Raw genomic sequence first — 25,549 nt, forward strand, 5'->3', positions numbered from 1 at the left:
AACGTGGGCCCAAGATGAAACGGTTGGGCCGGGACTGGCTCCTGTGTCTCCTGAACCAACACTCCCTCTGTTAATGCTAGACCATGACGGCTCTCCCTGATTCAGTGCTCATGCTGCCTCGGCTCATAGCAAGAAGAGAGGAGAGCTCCCCACTTGAAGCAGAAATTAGTGACCGATTTTCCAAGATGGCGTCAGTAGGTATGTACAGCTGAGATGCTCTGGCTTCCTGCCTTTGCTTCTATTGTTATATTGTTGGGGCCTGGCTCAGCTCAGTGTTCTTTTTCTCTTCTTAATTCGAATGAGTTGCTAACATTTAAAAGTTGGAATATTTCACACAAAAATGTGAATATCCAGCTTCTCTTAAAAAAGTAAGATCTGGCAACCTGGAGTCTCTGGGTTCTGACCGAGGTCCTCGCTGGCCAGGTCTCAGATCACTGTTTTCAGAGAGCTAAAGTGAAAGGATATACTCACTGACAGTGAAGACAATGCTAAAATATCATTCCTCTGATTCTGCCAGAACTTTGGAATTAAACACAATCTCCTTTCCCATCATGAGTGCTGCGTGAAAAATAAAGAAAGGCCACATAACACAATCTTCCTCCCTAATCTGCACACGGGCCTCTTCCTCTCTCACAACTTACCCTTCAGCCCTCTTCAAGGTCACTGGTCTCAGTTTCTTTAAGTGAGAACAATGTGGAATGTCCCACTAAGCCTATTCATTCCCTACAAAACAGTGGCAATGGCCAAGAAAAGCATCTGGTGTTCAGATGTCCCTGGATCCTGCTCCAAAGCTCCCAGACAGGGAGGAGGGAGGTGAGCGCGGGATTCTAGAGGGTTCTGCCTTCCTCATTAGAAGTGACCGTAAAGTCGGGGGAGAAGAAGTATACCATCAGTCAGGCTGGGATGTTTGGGTAAAAGAAACTACCAGAGCTTTTCTTATTTTAATTCTTCCTCCACTGCTTCCAAGGAAAGTGTCCATGAGAATGAAATTATATGGCCAACTACCCCCCAAGCTTACCCACGGCATGAAACGAGGCCACCAGATACAAACGTATTTAAGTCAGCAGTCAAAATCCACTTTCCTGATTTAGCTTAGGACCTAATAAACAAGGAAATCAGAGAGGACTTCGATTGTGCTAATCTGCTCATTTACCAATTAGGTCTTCCACTTGAACACAATTCCACTACCCTTTTCCATAGCTTCATTCCTCCAGCAACAAATAAAAGCAATTCATCTCATTACCAGGCATCTCTGATGAATGCGGAAATACAAATGCAGAAGATGGGATAGGATTTTTTTTTTTTTTAAAGGCTCTCTGATGGACAAACCCACATTCCCAGAGTTCTACCAAAAACATGTAATTTCTGACACTGCCAAGTTCCTCTCTGGGAACGAGGAGCAGGAACACGGCACTGTCGCCAGTGCCATCTCAATTATTAAACCTCCCCTGGGAGCATACTTCCTGCAAGGGAGCACCCGTGAGGCCAGGAAGGGAACTCAACAGTTCCCAGAGCAGAGGTTTAGTGGGGAGAGAGAACAGACCCCAGAAACAGGAATTCTGTTCTCTTCTGGCCACCGCTTAGTTTCCGATTATAGCCAATTCCAAAACACCACAGGGTAGGAGAAATCACCAGAGGAAGAAAACTGAAGTTTCTGTGTTTGGTCCCACGAAAGAAGGTATTCTGAATGAATGCATTAGGAGGCCAGGCGATAGAAATCAAAGAACAACTTTCTATTTTCTGGCTGAAGGACAACTTGGGACGTACAAATTAGGAGACAAGCGTGTCGCAGGTAGAAAACAGCTCTTTCTCGGCTTTGAGTGAATAGGCACAGAAACAGCCCGGAGCCATCCGTACAGTGGCCCATTATTTCACCAGAGGAAAAAAATCCAACACAGGAAGAGCAAAGCCGCAGCGTGGACAACTGTTCACACGGAGAAACCATATGGAAGGGTGCCTACTCATCTTTGGAGAGACAAAGGCACAAGAGGAATGAAGTCATGCTGCTGACAATAACCCAGGGCAACAAAAACAATTATTTCTTCCACAAGCACGTTCAGGGCTGCTGGAGAGAGAAGGAGCTGCGCAAGGAGCGCAGGTGAATTTTTTTAAGAGATGTAAACTCATAAACTCGGAGAGGCTCCATCACAGAACCAGGATTGATGACGTAGGCCAACAAAAGAAACAAAACAAAATGAAACAAACAAACAAAAAGCATGCCTAAAATTAAAACCCATTCCCAAAATATAGCTGACTCTGAAAGAGAAAGAGAGAGAGAGAGAGAGAGAGAGAGAGAGGGAAAAGCCTCTAATGATCAAATTACCCCAGTGGGCATGACCTGGGAAATCCTTTACACTCCAGCGCGATGGTCCATCATGAGAGGTAAAGGAACTTTTTTTTTTTTTTTTTTAAAGACATACCTTTGCAAGAATGTGCTTGTCTTTGATAATGTACTCGTAAGTAGTCAGGAGGACATTGAATTTGCCACTCCGCAGCTGGGGGACGAGGGAGCGACGCATGGCGGGGGTGCCCTGAATGGAAAGAAACACACACATACATATATGACCCAATGCGAGTAATGTGTGCATTCTGCCTCACTGTTCACAGCTTAATGGAGCCCAGACCCGTGAGCGCGGGCTGCGTCTCTATGCATTACCGTATACGGACCCATTATCCACAAAGAAAGTGCCTGGCAAAATCGCGCACATCTGGACACTTTCCAGACCCTTCTAGGCAGGCTTTCCCCCTGGAAACTGAGGGAGGGGGAAGACGGAGAGGGAAATTACAGCAACCCCGAGGTGGCGGGGAACCCGCTGCTCCGCTGAAAGGCTCCATTTCCGTGGGAGCAGGCGGCCCAGGCGCCCCGGTAATTGGCGAACTTCGCAGGAACAGCGGGCGCGGTGGCGGCGGCCCGCGGAATGTGCGGTATTTGTCATTTGTATTACTCTCATCAGAAACCGCGCAATATGATAATTAACAATTTTCTTCTGCATTTCACTATCTGAAAGTAATTATGGTTTATTACAGTAATCTTCTTGGGATGATTAACTCACACTGTTTGGTACATGATGTACATGACAAAACTTTACAACCAAATACAGTCCACAGATGTGCATATGGAATGAAGAAAAAAAAAAAAAAGAGGAGGGTCTATTTTTTGCTTTTCCACATTTATATATAAACACAGCGTTCCAAACCTTGTAAGAAATTTTCACCACAGAAGGAGCCCATTTGTCAAATTCATATGTCCAGTTAGACAGAGTCCTGTAGAACAAAGAAGAAAACAGAGAAAACGACATTGCTGTTGCGATCGGCGGTTAAAAAGATGTCCTTATTCATGCTCAGGCCTCACCTTGAAAGGGGAGAGAGAATAGAAAATATCTCAACTACAGGATTCTTGGAAAGGCGTGGAAATAAGAGATAAGTGGGAAAGAAGCTGGGCCCAAAGCATGACAAGTGTGTTTGTCAGTTTCTAAGAAATCTCATAAGAAAAAAGAAATAAATAAAATTTTAAAAATGCATAAACATAGAGAAGGGAAAATTAAAAAAAAAAAAAAAACAACAACAACCCTTAATTGCAATATTGAAAACAGCAACTGCCAGAGTGATTTGGGGACTCTTGAAAAACAGCCATGTAAGTTCACAGAAAAGTTGAGTCAGGAAAAAAAATAAATGACAAAAGCACATGAAAATATTAAATAAATCTGTCAAGAGGGAATGGGGGAGAAATAGGGAATGCCTTTTTTGTTTTTTTTTTAAATCCCTGAAAGCATCACCATAATACGGGAATCAGAACATGCAAAATATATATACAGAACTGAATATATACTTGAAATGTAGATACAATACCCAGGACGTCTAAATACTACAGATTTGGCTAATACAGATTCCGAAGGTCTGCGAACAGTTCTCCTTTAGACAAAATTTGCAAATGCGAAACCAGAATCCCTCTGCTCGTCCGTCTGTTTTGCAAGGTCCAAGTCTATCTTAGCACCGAGATCGACAAAGATCTCAGCGACTGGAACTGCGACCTAACACCAGCTGCCAGAGCCCTCCCGGGAGGGCCGCGTTGAGCAGGTCTTCCTTCTCTCGGGCCCAGAAAAGACCTAGGAGGAACCGCGCAGGCTCTGGGCACTGAGTGGAGGACAGGAGGGCCCGCGCTTGCAGAGCAGCGGGATCACGGACGTCAGACTGTCCGTTCTGAAAACGGTTTAAGGTCAAATTCACAGGTACGATTGTGACCCAGATTCTGCTCTAAGAGATACAGTCGAGGCAGATTGAAGAAGTCATACTTTTTTGAATATATGTAAGCTTTTGGAAATGGGACAAGGGGAAAAAAAAAATCCAAGAAATCTTTAAAAAATAGGAATCAAAAGCTTTCTGCCCCGTGAGCCACTTAAGGTGTGATGCGGGCTGTGAACTGCGGCCTGATTATCAGGGCTGATGAAATCACTTTGTCCTGTGGTTAAATAGCCATTCAAAGAGGCCGGGGGTGGGAAGCGGAAACCTGAGTTCAGAGCAGCAGCTTCTGGTGATCCCGCTATAGGTTACAATTCTGCCTTAAATGGAAAACAAGGACAAGCTCCTAATAGGACAATCTATAACCTACGGAGAGATAAGTAAGGAATAAATGACTTTACTTACGAAAGGGGAACAATGATGAGATAGGGGCCATTGAGTCTTTTGTGCTCCATCAGGTAAGTGATGAGTGCAATGGTCTGTATGGTCTTCCCTAGCCCCATTTCGTCAGCTAAGATCCCGTTCAAATTGTTATTATATAGGGAAACCATCCATTCCAGGCCCTGGAGCTGAAATGAAGAGTAATTGCTTCAATTATCCAAGATCTGCACAGGTAATTAATACTAATACAACTCAAGTGAGGCTGCGACTTCTTAACTCCTCGGTGCTATATGTTGGATTTCCCACAGTAGGAAAGTGGGGGGAAGCACCAACACAAAAAGAATTTAAAATATGAGCCTGTAATCATCCCTGCTGCTTGGCAGGTGCTAAGTGTTAATCAGATTTAGAAATGACGGGCTGTAGCATACTGGTGGGATTTTAAGCAGCTTTGCTGCTCATCCCTACTTAGCATTTCACAGTATATGACATTCCAGAGTTATTATAAATGAAGAAAACCCAAACGAAAATCCATTCCAACCACTCCAAGAACAAAAAGCCAATGTGAGGATTAGAGACAAACAAACCAGAAGGCAGGTTTGGCACACAGATCAGAGATCATTAGACACAGCCTTCTTGGCCATGAAGAGCCTTCCCAGGCCGGGATCCCCTCTGCCAGCAAGCGGGCTGACCAGGGAGCCGGGCCGCTGCGGGGCCCACAGGACGGGCCTCACGTGGGAGCGGCCATGGGGGCACTCCCCCGGGGCACCGCAACGGAAGCTGATGGCTGGAAACATGGATGACATATTTTTAAAGGACGAAAGGCCTGCACCAGAGACAGAGCTTTGTAGAGTTCCTGTGTTAAGTACAAGAAAGGCTGGGGTGAAAATACAAAATTGTTCCCCTTCCTTCTCCTCCAACCGCCAATACCAATACCACCACCATCACACAGATGTTGAGCTCAAATGGCAGGAGCAATTCAATATACTTCTGTATATATGTGTGTGTGTGTGTGTGTGTGTGTGTGTGTACATATTATAAAATACATATAGCTATCTGTGCATATTATATATTATGTATTACATGTAAGTGAATATGCATAAATACACAAATATATAAATATGCATGTCTGCTGAAGTTAATTTAGCTTGCTAATTAAGTTATGCTCAGGGAAATGTTAATTTTAATTTGTTTTATGTAAGAACCAAGTGAGTAATTCAATTATTTTCAATATTTATTAAATGACTGCTCTGCGCGAAGAACCATGCAAGGGGGTATAGCAGATGGACGCCTGCCCATTGCGCAGGAGGCGGCCTCCCTGCAGAAGCTTGCAGTCCAAGAGGAAACAAAGGCAATCGCATATCCACAGGCACCGAGAAGGGGTTCAAAGTACGTGGCACACATATGAATACGTATCATCTTATTTAAAATTGTTCTGACACGCACGTTGAGTTGCAGCGAGCAGAGATTTTCTTGGGGAGAGCCCTGCGATGGTCTGCAGAAATACTTCCACAGGCCACTTAGGGTACCTTGTACCGCGCAAGACTCCGAATCATCCTAAAGGATTCTGCAGGAGGACAGCAACGCCAAGCGACGGGAGAAGCAGGAAGAGCTCCGAGGGAAGGGGCCGCCGGAAGCGACTGCAGACTGGAAGGGCGGCGGGCCTGCCCCAGGATCCCAGACCACCAGACCTTTAGGAAAGTCAACTAAATGCCAGAAACATCTGGATAGTCGTGATGGTGTTTTGTTTTGTTGGTTTTAGATTTTATTTATTTCAGAGAGAGAGAGAAGATGAGAGACAGAGGGCATGAGAGGGAGGGAGGCTCAGAGGGAGAAGCAGACTCTCTGCAGAGCAGGAAGCCAATGTGGGACTCCATGCCGGGACTCCAGGATCATGACTTGAGCCGAAGGCAGTGGCTTAACCATCTGAGCAACCCAGGTGCCCTGATTTTTTTTTTTTTTTTTTAATGAAAACTGGCCAAGGGGCTGAATTTTGCATTTGTGTTAAACCCAGATAAAACAGAAGCATAACCTGGCAGCAGAGGAGACCAGAAATTCATGAAAACAGTGGGAGGTGATACGGGTTTCCCCAGACCGTGAAGGGGTGGGTCTGGGGAGCGAACCAGACATGTGTGGCTTTCCCAGGAAGCCGTGGGGAGACCCCCCACTGGGTCAGGGTTACGTAATTATTAAAGATACGCGAACCATCAAGGAGCGAGGTGGCAGAAAGCTTACTCGTGGACAGGGTGATCCAGGCAGGCCCCGAGCCACAGCTGGAATCAGTTTGTGAGAAATGGAAAGGATCTCATGGGTCTGATGCGGGTGGTCAGAGGCTGGGAAGGAGGAAGTCAGTGGAGCAAAAGCCCAGAAGGGGACTGACGTGGACGCATGCTCAGGAAGTCTACAGGCAGCCCGGAAGAGGAAGCTCCCAGATGGCAATGGGGGACACAGGGGTTTGGAAAGGCAGTGAGGACAAGTGATGAGAAAGGCTTTAATTGCAGGAGGAAATAAACATGGTATTAAGCGTGATTTAGGTCCACAGGCCTGGACCCTTCACCCCCACGCCATGGCAGCCAGCCCAGTGCTGGCAGTGAGGGGTTTAGGGGAGCCAACCCATAAACTCAGAGAACTTTGCATATACTTCCTAAATTACAGGATGTTAATAGGGGATCTATGGACATAAAGCTGGGTGGTCCAAGAAATTTGGGAAATAGGAAGTCAAAGTGATCTCACTGCAGGACGCTGACACACGGTCGTCCATTACAAGAGTCGTGAATGTGCTCATGAACACCAGGGATTACCAGGAGGGGTCACTGCCACGGTGCCCTTCTGTCTGGTTAGCTCAGGATTGTCCTGGGTTATGCTTGGTACGAATAAGAAGGGCCCTTATTCACTCTTGTAAGCATCCAAATCCGGAGTAGTAAATTACATGACAGTCCTACCTCTGGATGATAGTATTTCCTCGTATTCATTTGACCATGACCCCATTTTCCTTTTTATAAGGGACAGCTCATGAACCAAGTGTTCCAAGGAACACACTTTGGGAAACACCAGAGTGGTAGGCAGTAGACAATAGGAGCTGCCCTTACTCCAACAGGTCAAATGAAACGTCTGTTCTGTTTACAGTGGGCGTCTCATCAAAGCTCACCACTTTACTGTGTCTTAAAAAAGGCCATACATGTAGTGGACAGCGGCTCCTAGAAGCTGAATCCATGGCATTAAACTAGACCCACCACCGAAGTTCTGGAAGAAATGCTTCATGGACTATAAGACGAGGCACCTACGTTCCCTATACTGGGTTTTCCGCTGTGAAGAGATCCACAACATCAAACCGTTCTAACTGCTAAGCCTGTATTTCTTAGAACACGAGCCATCCTAAATTCACGGAAGGGAACTTTCTAGGGGATGCCCTCATATGATGGAAGTGTCTCTAAAGCAAGAATTACAGGCGCCACAGAGAATCATTATATCTTAAGCAACATGACCCCAGAGGCCTCTCCACCATCAGACACCTTACGCAAGCCACGTACCCATGTGCAAGACACACACGGCCCAATGTGAGGTGAGGGCCATGGCTGCCCCAGAGGGCCCGACCCCCACCAGTTACCTGATAATGCTTCAGGGTCCCATTAATGAGGAGGGCGGACTGCTTCTCCACGCGCTCGGAGATGGCATGGGCCACTGTGTAGTAGGACTGGGAGCCCCTGGCGCTATACTGCATGCTGTACTCGTCGTCCACGTCCTGCTTGGCCGTCCTGAGACACAGAGAGCCGAGAATCATCCACAGATCTCTGGGCGCACGGATGGAGAGCCAAGCCCCGCTGTGCGAAGTATAGTTTACTGATCATCTCCAGTATGTCTTCTGGTTAAAAGACAGGACTGGGAACCCTCACAGAAAGTGAGCAAGCTGGAGGTTAATTCGTGTGCCTGGGCCCTGGGAAAGGTCACAGAGTCAGGACCGGCAGGCAGGCCCACCTGACCTCCAATGACTGATCGGAGCAGGAACTGCATCCCTGCAGATGACCTAGTGGCCAGGGAGGCCATCCTAGGCTCTCCAGATGCAAAGATAAACCCTATCCACAGCATGGTGTCTAGAGCTTGCTGGGCACGAGAGGGAGGGAGCAACGTGACCACAGAGATGGGAGAGGCACCAGCCGGCCTCCACTTCCTCCGCATTGCTCACGGGCTGGTGTTCAACTCCACGGGCAGTGAGGAGCCACTGGGCAGTTCTAAACCTTCAGCGGACCCAGAAAACAAAGTCTCCTAGTGTGGGGCCCACAGACCCGAATCAAAGGAGAAAACATAGGTGTCTGGGTGGCTCAGTCAGTTAAACGGTTAAGTGTCTGCCGTCAGCTCAGGTCATGGTCCCGGGGCCTGGGATCGAGTCCTGTGTCAGGCTCCCTGCTCAGCAGGGAGTCTCCTTCTCACCCTGCCAGCTCTGACTGTGACTCCCCCTGCTTGTGCTCTCTCTCAAATAAATAAAACCTTTAAAAAAAAAAAAAAAAGGAGACAATATCATAATGCCTATTTTTGCTTTTTTTTTTTTAATCTCATTACTTTAAAATTTTCTATTTTACATATCATTTCCCCCAAATATCAACATTAGAGCCACACAAGCAAAGAGCTGACATGGAGAACGGCCCTAGTGAAGACTAGATCCGGCACTCGGACTTGGGGAGGAGGACGAGGTGCCGAGAGGTCCTGGGGTGCTGCAGACAATATGTGGGAGCAGGGGGCTGGCTGCAGCGGGGGGCTGGGTGGATCGGCATCTCTCACGGGCATTCCTGGGTAAGTGCTGATGCCACTGAGGAAGGTGGGAAAGCCGAGCTCCAGAGGCAGGGGGTGACCTCTGATGGCAGCGTTTCAAGGGGAACGTGGCCATGAACTTGGTCGCCTTCCTTCCTCAGACAAAGTTCTCTGAAAGAAAATCCATACAGCACAATTCTGGGGACACGCATTTTCACAAGGGAGAAAACTGAGTGATACGCACTCAATGATCTGCTTGGCATCCTTCTCGGAAACCTCTTCGCTGTTGGGATCCAGAAGTATTTTCTCTTCCGTGTCCTGCCGACTGGACTCTTCTTCCTCATCCTGGGGGAAGGAACAAAGACACAGGAAGGATTCCATTTTAGGGACAAAATCTCTAGGATTGGCCTTTTCTGAAGGGAGACTGAACGGTGTTCAGCTTCGCAGAGTAAATACGACGTAGGGAGAAAGTAAATTTAACACCTCCCTAAACCAGGCAATACACTGTTCCATTTCTGTTTAAATCATGGAGAAGAGAACAGAAGAAACCCTTCAAGGATCCGTTAGAACCCTTGCTCCCAATATAACTGGCAGATGGGTATTTATCATTGGTTATCAAAGACTCTGACAGACCACACCTGCTCACTCTTAGAAAAATTCTACAGCCTAAGCCAGACTTAGAGGCTTACTACTGCCCTTCTCATAAAAATGCCCCCCGATAATTTAGCCAAGGGGACTTGGATGACCCCCATGCATTCCAGGTAGTGGGGCTGGAACTTGAAACCCGCTGCTTTGGGACTACTTCACAGCATAGATCTCCGAGTATTTAGATGAAAGCTGTCAGTAACTTGGCAAAGGATTCATTACAGGCTCCTCTCAGCCACATACTACGTTCTGCTGATCTGTTGGAAAGCTTTGCTACACAGTCATTATGCCCACAGCCAACCAATGCTGTTGGGAGCTAAACCCTCCAGACTCACCGGTGGAATTTCTTTAAAAGCAGGTTTTAAGAGATCAATGCTTTCCCATCACTCTTGGATGAAGAAATGGGAGTGGACATAATATTCCTGCTAACAACCAAACCTCAGGGAACGGACCACTGAGATGCTGGGAGGTGAGGTGAGGAATCAGTTTGGCTCCTTTGTCTTCCAGGAAAGGAGTGAGGCTCTGAGTAGAGACGTGGCTGGACATGAGTGACAGACCCGAGATGAGGACTCGGGTTCAAATTCATTCTAGTCCCAGCTGCCCGGAGCTGTGTGCGGCTGTCTGTCCTGGGCTGACACCTGCGGGTTCAGCAACCCCTGTCCCTCCCTGGCTCTCTGACCCAATGACTTCCAGGGGATCTTTTGGTTTCTTCCAATGGATCATTTATGGACCCATTCATCCAAGTGAACAAGAAACATTTTAAAAATTGATTCTGGAAGCTTCAAAGACCTCAGAGCCAAAGTGGCCTGTAAAAAATAAATAATACGCAACCCAAAGCAGCTGTTTTTGCTGGAGCCTTTTTCTTAAAACGTAACTTCTTAATTCCTCCTCTTTGTAAAAGTTACCAAGTGTTCACAGTAGATTAATTTAAGGGAAAAAAGGGAAGGTTCTGCAAAATAGAAGAAAATCACAATTGTCTTAGAATTCTGGTGAGTGACCTGACTGGTAGGGCGGCTTCGCCTTCTCTGTGGCCACGGTGCTCTTTGAACCAAGATTCCTCGAGGCTGGTAAACAGAATTAATGGCTACCCACAAACAATGCTCTCAGCAAGGAGATAAAAATCTTCTTTTAATCCTTCTATTTATAATTATAACACATTTCGGAGTTGATCTAAAGAAAACCCTTTATTACTCTTTCTTAAGTTCTGTTAAAAGTATCCAAGGATTCCATTTTAGGTTCTAGGTAAACTTACTGCCCATTCGTTCCTCCCAAGAGACTGAGAAATGTGCTTCTCTTGGGGTAACGGGAATATCCAAGGAATTTAAACAAGAATCACGTTTAAAGAGAAACCGAGAGGATCAATAACTTCATCAAACCAAGTCTGCGTTGCCCTTTCATCTACCCTTCCAGACTTACAATTTTGAGTAGACTCTGAGACCTGAAGGACCCCGGAAACTTCTGGGTGGCTCAGCCTCAGCGTGGGCCAGGGAAAGCAGGGCACCGCCTTCCCAAAATAACCCATCTCCAGTTCTCCCCACAAGACCTTTCCACCACCTCCCCTTTCATGGCAGCCTCTCTTTTCTTGGTTTCATATAAATTCAGAATTCTCCGAGTCCCGCCACTGGCCAAGAGCCCCGGCGAGGTCACTAGACTGCTGGGCACCATCGCCATAGCTCTGGGGCATCCTCAGCTCCAGACGTCACGCCAAGGTTAGCACTGGAGGACGCAGTGATAGACAGGGGCTCTTCCCACATACACCCCAAAGACTGAGATACCCACGTACCTCCTCCTCGTAATCAGAATCGCTCTCTTCACTGTCGGATCGCGGGGCAACTTCGTAACTGCAGGAAAAGGAGTGGGAAGGAGAGGGGGCTTACTTTTCTAAAATTAGAAGACACCACACACGCACATGACCTACGTAGCATGTTCTGTGTACAAATGACAAATGTGGGGAATCACTTGAACTGTTTCAGCGAAGGTCATGGTGCTGGTGCTCTGAGATTTTATGGGGACCACAGACATCTAAGAAGCCACTGGACCCCAGAATTTCTGCTTTAATGCCGTACCCGGGATTCATTTCCAACCAGGCGTCCAGCTGACTTGCTTTGGGTGCTTCTGGTCCAAAGAGGACCTTGCCCGTTTCCGTGTGAGTCACTTTGACGGGCAAGTCACTCATCTGACTGCTTTCGTCTATAGGCTAGAAAGGAGAAACAGAGACACGTCACCGCTGGGTGTTAGGGACCGCCTCCCAGCTCTGTGCTGGACGCTGCCCAGCATCTGAAACGTTTTCCTGTGACTGGAAAGTTCCCCACCCATGAGTCCTGGCGGGAGGTGGGAGGTCACCTCCTACTAAAGACGCTGAAAGCACCAACCTCCCTTGCAGCAAGGAGCTCAGTGCCGACCTCAGCTCCATCAACTGGACACACTCACCAAGGCTTGGAATTAGGAGCCCGAGGCTTGGGGAAGCCGGGAGCAACAGGCATGCTGGAGGGAAGGCAGAGCACAGGGCCGGGCCGGGCCGAGCCCCTGCCGGTGCACCGCGTCAGCCACCCGCCACGGCCTCACTGACTGGCTAGACGGTAGAACACGGCCTACTGTAGCTTCAAGGCAGGCTCTCCAGGTTTCCTGGAGGTCTGATGAATTACCCAATATCTTATGAACATACTCCCTTCTTACTTAAATCTGGCAGAGTTGTCATTTGTCATTTGCAAATAAGAACCCCCACATAATACCCCTTCCCCATAACAACTACTGCTAAGTCGTGGTTTCTGAGAGAATGGGAAAAGAAAGAGGTATTGTCATCTGTGTCCCCTCTCGAGGGGCCCGTCTGAGTTTCTGCAGAACCCAGTGTCCTGTTCTCTAGCTTGGCCACAGGCACCTGACAGCGAGACAGAGCCAGAAGCTGGATCCTCTGAAACCGGGCGCATGGACCAAGCCGGAGCTGAAGTTCATTATTAGAGTCTTCATGAAGAATGGCTTTCTCAGAAAATTAAGAGGATAAATGAAATCACAGAGGCCCTGTCTAACCTACTTCAAAGAACAAATTGTTTTATGGGACGCCTGGGTGGCTCAGTTGGTTAAGCAGCTGCCTTCAGCTCAGGTCATGATCCCAGCGTCCTGGGATCGAGTCCCACATCGGGCTCCTTGCTCCGCAGGGAGCCTGCTTCTTCCTCTGCCTCTGCCTGCCACTCTGTCTGCCTGTGCTCGCTCTTGCTCTCTCTCTCTCTGACAAATAAATAAATAAAATCTTTAAAAAAAAAAAAAAAGAACAAATTGTTTTAAAAGGCCTAAAAAAAAAAAAATGGAGTAATCAATCCTATGCAAATGAATGCTACTGATGACCTGGGGACCACACCTGTAGGACAGATCCCCCAGGCCAGACGCTGGCCTGGAAATGCTGGATTTGTGAGCAGTCCAAGTTATCCATCTCCTTAGAAGTAATAAAATTCCATGTTTACACAATTCATTAATTCTGAAGAATTTTTTTCTCAATTGTTCTTAATTGGAGTTAAATAAAAATGACAGGAAACACAGGATACCACAGTGTATCTTCCATATCTCAGAGGAAATGACAAAAAAAAAAGTTCATTCTCCCTTCTCCTTCAACAAAACAGAATAAAAAACAAACAAAAAAACCCCAAAAAACAATATATTAGTGAGTATCTACCAAAAAAAAAAAAAAAGCTTTTAAAAAAGAAAAGGCCAACTCCAAGCCGTCTCTTCTTTTTTCTTTGATGTGGGCTAAAGCAACAGATTGGGACACTACTGCTCTGCACGCGTGACCTTTCTTCCTCACTGGGGACAAGGTCAACCACATGCCCACGCGGTAAAGCAAGGAATCTACCAGTCGTTATCGCCTCCCTCGGAGAAACTGTATTCCATTACTGCGGACTCTGAGAACACAGCCTGTTTTCTTGCTTATGTCGTGCCGCAGAGAAAATCGGGAGTTGCCGTGGCTGGAATTAGGGCTTTGGCAAGGGCCCTGAAGGAGCCCGGCAGAGGGTAAGAACATGATTTCAAAACAAACTGAGCAAGATGCCCACTCTGCCAACTTCAGCAAGCAGAATGCACATGGGTTAAGATTTAAAAAACAAACAAACAAAAAAGGTGTACATCGCAAGCCCAAGATCAGCAGGGGATCTTCCCAACCGACGGTAAGAGGTAGGAGCACGGTCCCACCAACCCACTCGCTCTCCCCCTGCGTGCTTGTTAATTACAGACCCATGTGAGCCGCGCGTAGGTAAGGCTGGGGGCTTGCACAGACCAGCGTTGTTTCGCAGCGTCCAATAAATAGTGTTCTTCCCCCAGAGTGGCCCACTGAGGGTGGCTGAACCATGAGACAACTCATCCCGATCCTTTCTTTCCTTGTGACGAATTACAGTGCTCAAGCGACACTTATTGTTCAAGGAGTTTCTGCAGGGAGTAGTGGTTTCAACCTTTCAGCTCCGGATCCAGGCTGCTCACACGTGCGGTACGCCTCGTGTGCACAGATTCTAGAAGGGTCCGCCCAGCAGGTTTATCAGAATCTGAGAGAGGAGAAGGCCGTTGGAAACAAACTCCTTCCCATTCTGCTCTGGGGCCGCACCTCCTCGTGTGAATCCCTGGCAGAGAACTTTTTTGAGTTTTTGGAGGAGAAACTAAATCCAATAAGTAAGTAACTGTGTTCTCATGATTCCGGGGAACTTTCAAAATCCTGAGAAATCACATTAGGCATGTGGTGGTGAATCTATACAGAAAAGCACTCTTGTGAGCCTACACAAAAATGTCAAAAAAAGAAGCTCACTAAATATGTAAATTGTTTGTGTTTATGAAGTTTTATAATTTCAAATTAGTAATACACTGAGGAAACTGGGTCATATCTTTATGCTTCTGTATCACTTACGGGGAAAATGCAATTATAGAATCACTTGAGATTTTTACACGTTCTATAGAGTCATAAACATATATGCACACAGAAGATTCCAGAACAGTACACAAACTTAATATCAGTTGATTGGCAGTCTGAGACGGAAGGAGATTATGTTCCAGTATATCCCTTTTCTACTTGCCTAATTTTCTACTATGCTAATGTACTACTATTTTTACTTAGAAATGAAAAGCTGAGTAAAAATAAAGTTGGTGTTCACAGAAAATGGTGCTGGAGGGCATGGCAGGGACTCATTGAGCAGAACACAGGCAGGAATGGGCACAAAACTCCTCACCTCTCCGTCTGGTCCCAGGGCAGACTCTCCTCCCTCAGCAATCTCTTCAGCCTTCTGCAAAGCAAGGTCAGACGTTACACATCAATCAAGAAGATGGCTATCAGAAAGATTTCATGGCAACTCAGTGGCCCCAAAGAGCACTTCCTTGCTACTCACCACCGTCCTCTAATAGAGCTTAAGTACTGACGTCTTTTATTTCCATTTCTCTTCACTGTTTGATACAGAGTGTGTGGGATTTTTCTTTCTTTTCTTTCTTTCTTTCTTTTTTTTTTTTTCTGGCAACTTGGAGAGAGTTACTGAATGCCAGGTGTGATACAAGTCTGGCCCACGCCAAAGATTCGTGGATGACATTTTCTAGAACCCAAAGAGCTGAAGACACGGGAGCAGCAGGGCTGAGGTCAGCGCGTGTGAGATGTCCCTCTCGTGTCTGGCAAACCCTGACATAACCAGCCCAACTTTTTCATTCCCCTTAGCAAGTTTTCTAAAAATGTTGACCACCGGTAAACTTGGAACTGCTTCCTGGGTCATAAAAATACAGAATCATACAACTCTCTGTGAACTCTCTGGATGTTTTCCATTCTACCTAATTGGCTTTTCATAGTATATAGTATTTCCATGGTTGGCAATATGAGGAAGTTGGACGCAGATACTGTGATCTCAAAAAATTCTGTCATCGACCATTTCTTAAATATTTCAGTATCTTAGTCCATTAACTTCTATGTGCCTCAAAGACAGCCTAAATGAAAAGCTAAGATTATGTCACATTTTGTACATACCTGAGAGGGTCTCATCTGCAATAAACACGAAAAAGTCTGAAATTTCTTACATTTATAACAACCTTTCTGACAAGTGAAATCTTTACCATCACCTTTACAGAATCCTTATTTTTATTGCTGGAAAGCTACACTACTTCCGCGTGAAGAAAAAAAAAAACCAAACACAACTTTAGTCATTTCCTTTATCAAGACATTTAAGAAAATGAGCTTTCTTCCCCTGGGCTCTTTAGTTAATTAAAAATATATATAATGATACAGAATCAATATTAACTCTACTTTGTTTACTTAAGGCATTGATTATAGAATACATTTTTGCTTTCCATGAAAAATAACTCCATTGTCTCTTGACAAAAACAGCTTTTATAGAAAATGTTCCAAATCCAACCTTTTGTCTACACTGAAGAAAAGCAGTTCCCATAGATGTTTGAAATTTTTGAAGTTTTTTCAAAATTTTCTTACAAGAAATACATGTAAGTATGTAAGCCAAAGCACAAGGCAAGAAAAAGTGCAGCATTTCTACCACAGAGTTGGAAATAAAACACTCCCTTTGGCTATGACTTCCCCAGAATTTAATTATCTATGTCACCCCAAAGTGAAACATTCCCAGGCTCGAAAGGAAGGGTCAGCTTTGAAAAGCGCCAGGCCCTGTGTCTTGGCTACGGACACAGAGAACAATGGCAGAAAGGCTCAGAAAGGAAACCACCCTTCAACCAGCCCCTCACAGTTCCATTTTTTTGGAATTCTCAGGCACTATACTCAGGCGGCTGTTTTAATTAATGGGAAGAAGTCAATTAATCCTACCATTCTTTCCATACAAATCGGAAATAAGCTACAAATTTGGCCAACAAAGAAAATCAAATGAGACAATGGATAAGCCAATTTCCAGTATCTCGCTAGTGGAACTGCATCACCATCTCAATGAATAGTACATTAAAAAGCTTGGAGGACCATAAATAATAGATTCAGAACCATTCTCAAGGATGGTCTTCTATGAATATGCTACTGACTCGCTAGAGTGTTATCTAAAAACCACCCCACCACCAGGCCCTTCCTTTACTGAAAATCCTCTAAACTCATTTAAAAAATTCTATATGGTATCAAATTCAAGAGGCAATGTAATATGAGATTTAAGAAACCTGGTTCTGGGACTAGACCACTGGTGTTTGAATCCCAGCTCTGCCGCTCCATAGGACAGACGTGAGCTGTGTGATCTTGAGCAAATCTCTGAGTCTTGGTTCCCTCTTCCGTCAGAAAGGGACAGTACCAGTCCCTCCCTCGTCGGGTGGAGGCAGGACTAGGTCATAATTTTAGGATGCACGATCCAAGGCTCCATGAAATATATACAGCCAGCGTCCATCTCCACAATGTAAAAGATTTGATGCTAGTCCAAGGACCGCTCCTTTAAGTTCGGAGAACTGGCTATAGCACTGCCTGAAGTCAGGGATTTCTGTCTGTTTTTGTCATTCGTGTTTCTAGACACCTACAGAGTCTAGGTACTAGGTAAATGCTTGGTGACTGAAGGAAGGGAAGCATCTGGAACAATGCTTTCCACTTAGCACACACTCAGTGAGTGGACTCAGTGGGTCACCATTATTGGAATTAAATGCTGGTCTATTTGCAAGCCATAAAACAGTTAAGAACGAACAAACACACACACACACACACACACAACGAACACACACACACACACACACACACTCCTCACCCAACACACACACACACACACACACACACACTCCTCACACTCCTCACCCAACACACACACACTCCTCACCCAACTGTCCCTAGGTGAGAGGTCTGAACTTACACCCAGTCTAGCTGTTATTACAGGCAGTGGAAGCCAGGTGGCAGTCTTCTCTATGACAAGAGAGACCACGTTCTCCCATCATGCCTTGGATTCTTTCAGCTGGTGACAATCTCCGGTTCTCACATCACAGGGGTGGCTTTATCCTCGCTGCCCAATCCTCTCCCCACAAAACAAAACGAAACGAAACGAAACGAAACAAAACAAAACACTTCCCTTTTCTTGGTTCAAGATTAACCCCAAACAAACTGCGACGGGGGCTACCATGTCTCCCCCCACCTGGGGAATGTCACACAGTTATCTCCATCCTGCGATCAGACACGTCCTACACGACCAGCAGAAGCCTGAGCTGGGTTTTTTCCAAGGATCAAAACCAAAACAAAACAATCTGCAGCCCTTCACCCATGAATCAAGAAGTTGGGAACTAATTATGCGGCTGGAGGGAGGGGAAGGCCATTGTCGTGGTGATGGGAAGGGATGTGGGACACACCCGTCAAAACGGAAAACAAGGTGGCTCCCCAATTTCCGAGGTCAAAGCCAATTTAGAAATCCCACTTGGGTGGCCTCACCAAGCTGTGTCTCACCAGCCTCACCGCTACCTGTCTTCCGGCAGAAGCTATAGAACATAATCGGCAACGGGGCTGAGGAGGCAAAGGAATCCCGAGACGGGAAAATCCCAGGTAAGCCGAACCCAGGAAAATGAACCCCAGAGGGCCGCTTCACTCCCATGACCGTAACACGGGCCACAGCCTCAATCCATGTGGAAAACAGTTTTGTACCAATATTTTACAATTTTATAATTTATATTATAAGGTGAGTGCATCTGACCTCCCAGCAGGGTTCTTCGCCACTAAAACAACATTCGAAAGTGCAGGCAACTTCAAGGCTCATTCTGGCTCAGGGGAAACCTAAGCACCCAGAAACCACCTGGGTTACTTACACTGTCATTTAAGTGGATCTCTGAGCATGAAGACAGGTGATCAGGCAATAAAAAAGATCCAAGAATATCACATTAACAGGCAACTGCACATTACTTTGGTTGCACCCTGCAATGAAAGCCAATTCCAACATTTTTGACTCAAGTAACTGGTCAATCCAGTTAAGCAGGAATTTGATCCAAACTTCTGCTTTCACCCATTTTGATACTGGACTAATCAAATGACTGATCACGGTGGCACCACAATCACCTGCCGTTCCTGGTTGTCCCTACACTCAACATGCCCAGCATTACCTTAGAGCCTTTCAGGGGCGCCTGGGTAGTTCAGTCAGTTAAGCATCTGACTCTTGGTTTTGGCTCAGGTCATGATCTCAGGGTTGTGAGATCGAGCCCCACGCCAGGCTCTGCACTCAGAGCGGAGTTGGCTTGGAATTCTCTCCCGCACCCTCTCTCCCTCTCCTTGCTCGTGCTCTCTGTCTCTCAAAGAAATCTTTGAGGAAAAATAAAAGAGAAAAGAAAAAGAAACTTCTCCTTTCACCTGTGATATTCTCCTTGCAAGGGAAAATCTTCATCTTGGGGGCAAACGGGAGAGAGAAAAGAATTGAGAAGAACAGGAGGGTGACTTGAATTGACAAGGAATGTCTCAATGACGTCACTCCTGTGCCTCTCATGCTCTTGTCACCAAAAATTATGCTGAGAGGTTTTTCTGATTTGCTGCTCTCTAAAAAGGGTAAAAACACACTTCCCATTGCTCTACTGACCCGTGTAGAATTCTGTGCCAGAAAGAGCCCCCCTCCAAAATGTCACAGTCCTGAGATGTGCTTTATAACAGTATTTGCTGAGAAAGAGAATAAAAGAACTTTCAGACGGAAGAGCAAACACCACGATGAAAAAAATACTTGGCACAGCGGTCCCCACGGATTCTCTGCTGGTTCCTGTTAGTGTCCTGCATTTCCAAGAAATGTCACACATTCACAACAAGGGTGTAGTTCTGTTGGTATATGCTGCATTGGAAGATCTGGAAGAGGGAATTAAATATTTATTTCCGGCCTGAAGTCAACCGCTCAGGAGGCAGAACCCGTGAAGGGACTAGACTTCTCAGTAGGCTGGGCGTGGGAGGTGTTGTAGGGGGCGGTGAGCCTGGGCTCCTAACCAGAGCTTAAGGAAAAACACCCTAGAGTTGCACAGGGACCACCTGATTACCACCAGAAACCACTGCAAATGAGGGGCCCCACAATTAGAAAATTCTCTGTGTCAGAGCTAGCGAGGGAGGGGTAAGCAGAGTCCACCAAAAAGGGTAAATCCTCATTTCCAACTGCATGCCTCAATGGTCAAAGAATCTGTCAATGTCCAAAAAGACATCCTACCCTACACCTAACTGATCCTAAACTGGGGGGGGGGGTGGTGGTAGCCAAACATTTATTCTCTTGACATCATTGCAAACATATAACATGGGAAAAGAGAAGATTTTATTAAAAAAAGAAAAAAAGCCCTTAAAACCATGTTTCAACAATTGCTAGCCTATGTTTATACCACAGAATTGTTTGGTACAATAATTACTATTTATTGAGCATTTACTATGTGCCCAGGTACCTTCTAAATGCTCTAGTTACATTTGGCCATGTAATCCCATCACCTCCTCACAGATCAGGAGACTGAAGCACCAGGCAACCAATCCTTTAAGGAAATATTCTATAAGGGAATAAAAACAAATCAGTAGAGTATGTTTTCTGATGCAGTGAGGAACTTAGAAGTTTGCAGTCAGATATGCGTTCTTGGGCGGTGGCCCAATTTTCTACATCAGCACACTCAAGCCTATCTGTACACACTCTGGTGGCTTTATTAGCCCCATGCCCTTTTTCATCCTATAGTTCAGCCTGCAGATGTTACAGAACAATCAAGAGAAGAGGACAGAGACCTCAAGGTCATGCTGAGGGCACGTCAGAGTCCATTAATCCTGTTGCCCAGCAAAAGCTGGTTTCACATAATGGATATTTCACTACTTTGCAAATTACTCCTCCTCGAACACCTAGGTAGATACACATAGCTCGCTTCCTTTTCCTCCACTTCAAGGGCATTAATGGAAGACCGGGCTGAGAGCAGTAAGTTCCAGAATGACTTATAAACGTATACTTCGCAGCAGCGGCTCTCACGGCGAGAACAGAGGTGCAAACACGCTCATGGCAGGTTCAAGGAAACCCATCTCCTCATCAGAAACAACAAGGAAACGCAATACACTTCCCCAGAAAGAGAGACACCTTCTTGGTTACACTGGGGCAATATTAAAAAAAAAAAAAATTAATCCTTTTCCAGTGAAATCCCATGTTCAACCGATAACATGTTGGACAGAGGTACCTGCGGCCCAGCTCCCCTACACCTGTTGCCGAAGCACAGCGCCATCGGTCCAGTGGGTCACAAGAAAAAAAGGCTTACTGAGGCCTTACTTAATCGCAAAAAACACACTCTAGATAGGTACAGCATCATATTTGGTTCTGTGGGAAAAGCTGAAAGGGTCAGTGATGACTATTTAAGCTTCTGAACACGGCCGTCCTCCCCAGCAGAGAAGCTGGAACGAGCCACCCTCAATCATTCACTCTAACGGAGGGAAGAATGACGGATAATCCAGACTGTCCAATAATCGGCTTTTGAAAGCAAAACCATTTTCTTTGCACTTGAATAAAGGTGGATCTGGAATTAGGTAACTCGCTTTGAACCAAATCTCAAAGCCCCAGGAAAGAGACGGTTCTCAGAAAGGACTGGAGGTGGTCGGGGGCGGGAAGGGCCAGGTCTCTTCGGTTTCCTTCCTCGTCCTATCCGTCCCAGCAAGAAGGCTCTAGAAGGAAATCCTGCCTGTGCTCCTAGGTCCTGTTGAGGGCAGGGCGAGCACAAATGCCAGGGAAAAGCACACCAGGGAAGAGGCAGAGCTGAGGACAAAGTCACGATTCTGCACATTCAGTCACGTGAGGTAACCAGCGGGAGCCCCCTGGAGCGTCCTGTCCAGCAGAGGGGAGCGGGACTGGCTTTGGTATGGATCATTCATTTGCCAGGAAATCAGGCGCCCTCCCCCCAAGTTTGGCTCCCAGTCTTCCTTCACAGCGTTCATCACGGTTTACGATCATCTCTTTGGGTGTGTGTTTGATCAGTGTCTGTCTGTCTCCCCCTCTCCGGTGGAACTGAGAGAGAGGACAAGTGTACTCTTCCTCCACATCTCTCTCCTCCTCGCCAGCGCTGAGCCCTCTGTCTGGCTCATGGTACGCGTCCAGGTAATACGCACCAGACAAACGGATAAAGAGAAAGAGTATCTACCATCGGCAAACCCAAAGGCAGGGGTTGGCAAGTAGAGTCTAGAGATCACGTGGGGTTGGCAGCACCAGGAAAAATGTTGTGACAGGTTCCTGCCTTGTACAGATTAACTGAAAATACAGGTACAATCACTATCACTCAGTGATATATCCTTCTTTGCCGACAATGATATAACCATATAATATCATGACAGGAATCTAGTAATTATAAGCCAGAAGCACACATCTGGGCCATTAGCTTTTAATCACACACAAAAAGTGGAATCTGAACTTCAGTACTGAAAACACCAACGGTGACCTTTTGTGGTAACCTGTGCAAAAGACATCTCCGCATTAGGAAAAACGAAAACCATCACTTCACGGGGTCCCCTCGTGGGATGTCACAGAATCCCATCTGTTGGACCATGTGCTCTCTCCTGACTCTGAACACGTCCTTTTAAGTCAGAAATTGGGAGCTGGAATCCTGCAAAGTCTGTAATGCTACCTTGACAAGAAAATGAGGTATTTCTCACCGACAAAATTGTCTAAATCCGAGCCCTGAGTCATCCCTTGTTCATCTGCACAATGCAGGCAGCGATCTTACACCGAAGGAGTCAGGGGCAGGAGGCGCCTTCTCCATCATTCATCCCCCCCCCCCCCTAATTACGAAGCAGGTATGAGAATTCAGGAGCAATGAAATTAATTATTTTTTTTTGAAAAACGTTTTGTTCAGTGATTCAGTGCAGAGAATACATGATGAACGCCGCCCAGCCGGGCTCCTCACGACCCGATGAAGCCTTCCTGGTTCTTGTGGACATGGAGCATCCAGGCCACTCAGGATCCCCCATGAAAACCAAATACGAACCAAGAACCAAACCACCAGACCACTCAAGCTTCCAAGAGGACCTACATTCACAGGTCGACCCGGGCCATTTACACCTGCATCGAGATCACAACAGCTGCAGAGCTCAGAGTCTAAATCTCATCCTTCCCTTTCCATGCTGATTAGGTTCTATTTTATACAAAACCATTTACTGTCCTCTGTCAGGACCGAAAACCCTGGTCTGCCCACTCACCTTAGCGCCACAAAAGGGCAGCTGAACTGAATACACCATTTGGGCATTGCCGTCCATCCGAACAAACAGGCTCAAACAGGCTCTGACAGTACCCCGGAGCCATCCCTCACCCCTTCCTCGGGCTCTTTCCAACAGCACTTTGCCTTTTCCGCTCTAGTCCCATGGCCCTGCCACACCGGTGTTAACCTCAAGCAAACACACGTGTGCCCATGTTTTTCCTTTTTCAATTGACCATGTATGCTTCATTTTGAAACATGCTATGGAACAAGGAAACACGGACTACAGTGTTTCAGTTCACTTCCCACCCCTTACACTCTTATATGACTTCAACATCCTCTCTGGGGTGCCTGGTTCCCTCCCTCACACCGCTGTGCCTGATTCCCTCCCTCACACCATTGTGCCTGGCTCCCTCCCTCACACCGTGCCGCCCACTTGCGTAAGCATCTTCTGCAACTCCGTCACCTGAATCTTCCACCAGGTCAGGAAGGAGTGCGGATGAAAGAGTCTTCGAGTGGCCCCTGACCATACGCACACCCCCCACCACCTCGGCCGCCGCCATCAGGGCTCTCACCTTCTTCCTCCTCCTCCTCTTCTTCTTCTCTTTCGCTGCTTGGGCTTGCTTGTGCTCCCAGACCAGGTTGGTCAGGTTGGCCACATACTCATCGGTCTGCTGCAGAAGGTAAGCTAAACGCCGGTCTTTCTTTTGATCGATCAGTTTTCTGTAGCCCTCTTCATCTTCAGCCTATTAAGGAAAGAAGGACATGATGAGAGCACAGCAAAGACGTACACAGTTCCACTCTCCACTCAGCGCTCCCCATCACCGTCCGAACTGACGGCTGGTAGGCGCTGCGCACTGAATGACCCAGGCTGCGGGAGTGACTGTGCGCAGTCCAGGATGGTCAGGGTTGGGGGGGGCATGCCTGGGAGTGCATTGCCCACCTGAGTCCCAGGACATGGGCTCTGCAGCAAAGTCAGGACCCAAAACAACACTATTTACCAGTGCGGGCAAGGACTTTGACTCAGCTCTGTGTTTTTCTAGGTTTCTTTGTTCAAAACAAAAAAAGAGAGAAAGATGCTAAAATTTGCTAATTCATCATCCAAAGTGTATCCTTCACTTGGAAGCATGGAAATTCTCAAGAATAACCCAAAGTGGAGAGAGGAGTGTAGTCTGTCAGGTAACCAACACCAAGCAACCCAAATGAACTCGTGATGACTCCCGTCTCACCGCTACCCTTCCTGCAACTCCTCTCCCTGGTCCCAAACGGGGCTATCCTGCAGCCAAGTCCAGACATATCATTGTTTCATTTGGAAACATTTCAGTAGGAAACATTTCATCAAGCACTTCTAAGGGCAAAGACCCAAATGGACTTTGACAAGTGTAACTTCTTGTATGTAAAAGCATGACAAACTGGGTGGTTGACAGGAAATGTCAGATCTGGGGGGATTTTTGTCACAGGCTGGCAGGGCAGGCCTAAGTGACCACAGGCAAGGCGTTTAGCACCCAGAGTTTGATACTGCTGAGTGATAAAACAGATTCAGTCATTTCTACCTCTACCTCCCATTAAGCAACATCATGAGGTTAAATGCCATAAAAACTGATGTCCTTGGAGCCATTGCAGGAGAAATCTTTTTAATACGTCCCAATAGAAGGACATCCCAAAATATTTTCCTCGTGTGACTCAGGATAAAAGGAACATGTCACAAAATCCTCCAGAGGCCAGGACACCGCAGCGCAGCCGAGGATCTTCCGTCCAGGGGCGTCACTTCAGTGTCTCCCCGAGTGACAGGCGTTTTATCACTCGGTCTAGCTGCTGTTTGCCCCGTGGATGAGCAGGAACCCCAAATGCTATTATAACTCTAATTGCTTTTGGTTATGGTTGATCTCACTTGAAGAAAGAGTGATAAAAAACTTCAGTTTCTCTGTTATCTCTATATTCCATCATTTAATTGCAAAAATTAATGATTTGCAAATGCCTAATCATTAGTGTCAAGCCAGGCTGTTACTGAGGTTCTAATATAGTTTCACTCCAGCTGAATCAGACAAATCTGCTTCGTACTCAGATCCCACAACTAGAAAAGGGCCTCCCTGGCTGGGTAGAAATCTCGTGGACAGTCTTCTCCTTCCCAGGGGGAAAAAAAGGGGGAGGGGAAAGGGAGGTAGGAGAAGATGACAAGATTCAGTGTACCTGCATGCAGAGCCTTTAGAAATGTGCTTACTCTCGGAATCCAAAAAAAGATAATGAAAACAAAATGCAAACCACCGGACCACCAAAGAAGACAGTGTTACTTGGAATTTTCCAGGGACGTAATTATGGGTCAAGGCTAACGATTTCATCTCCATCCCACAGTCTGGCATTATGTCCCAGATAGACAGGTCTCCTATCATTATAGATCACACAGACTTTTCTGAAATCCACAGTGTGCTCTGAGGTCCAATTCCAAAAACGAATGGTCAATAAAACCAGA

The 25,549-nt window shown here is 46.5% G+C and overlaps 1 protein-coding gene across 8 annotated transcripts in view; it reads right to left on the reverse strand.

Moving 5' to 3' along the window:
• Positions 1-25,549, reverse strand: part of SMARCA2 (SWI/SNF related, matrix associated, actin dependent regulator of chromatin, subfamily a, member 2) — a 179,535-nt gene that overhangs the window by 111,522 nt on the left and 42,464 nt on the right. For all 8 annotated transcript variants that reach the window (XM_045065039.1, XM_045065045.1, XM_045065043.1 and 5 more), the window contains exons 9-17: positions 23,655-23,825; positions 15,210-15,263; positions 12,075-12,205; positions 11,792-11,849; positions 9,608-9,708; positions 8,225-8,372; positions 4,645-4,808; positions 3,198-3,264; positions 2,421-2,531 (exon numbers count right to left, since the gene is read on the reverse strand). In XM_045065039.1, coding sequence (XP_044920974.1) covers positions 2,421-2,531; positions 3,198-3,264; positions 4,645-4,808; positions 8,225-8,372; positions 9,608-9,708; positions 11,792-11,849; positions 12,075-12,205; positions 15,210-15,263; positions 23,655-23,825 — 1,005 coding nt within the window. The remainder of the gene's footprint in view (positions 1-2,420; positions 2,532-3,197; positions 3,265-4,644; positions 4,809-8,224; positions 8,373-9,607; positions 9,709-11,791; positions 11,850-12,074; positions 12,206-15,209; positions 15,264-23,654; positions 23,826-25,549) is intronic.

The sequence above is a fragment of the Mustela putorius genome, unplaced genomic scaffold (assembly GCF_011764305.1).
Source record: "Mustela putorius furo isolate JIRA1106 unplaced genomic scaffold, ASM1176430v1.1 tig00003854_pilon_pilon_pilon, whole genome shotgun sequence".
In the NCBI taxonomy this organism is placed as follows: domain Eukaryota; kingdom Metazoa; phylum Chordata; class Mammalia; order Carnivora; family Mustelidae; genus Mustela; species Mustela putorius.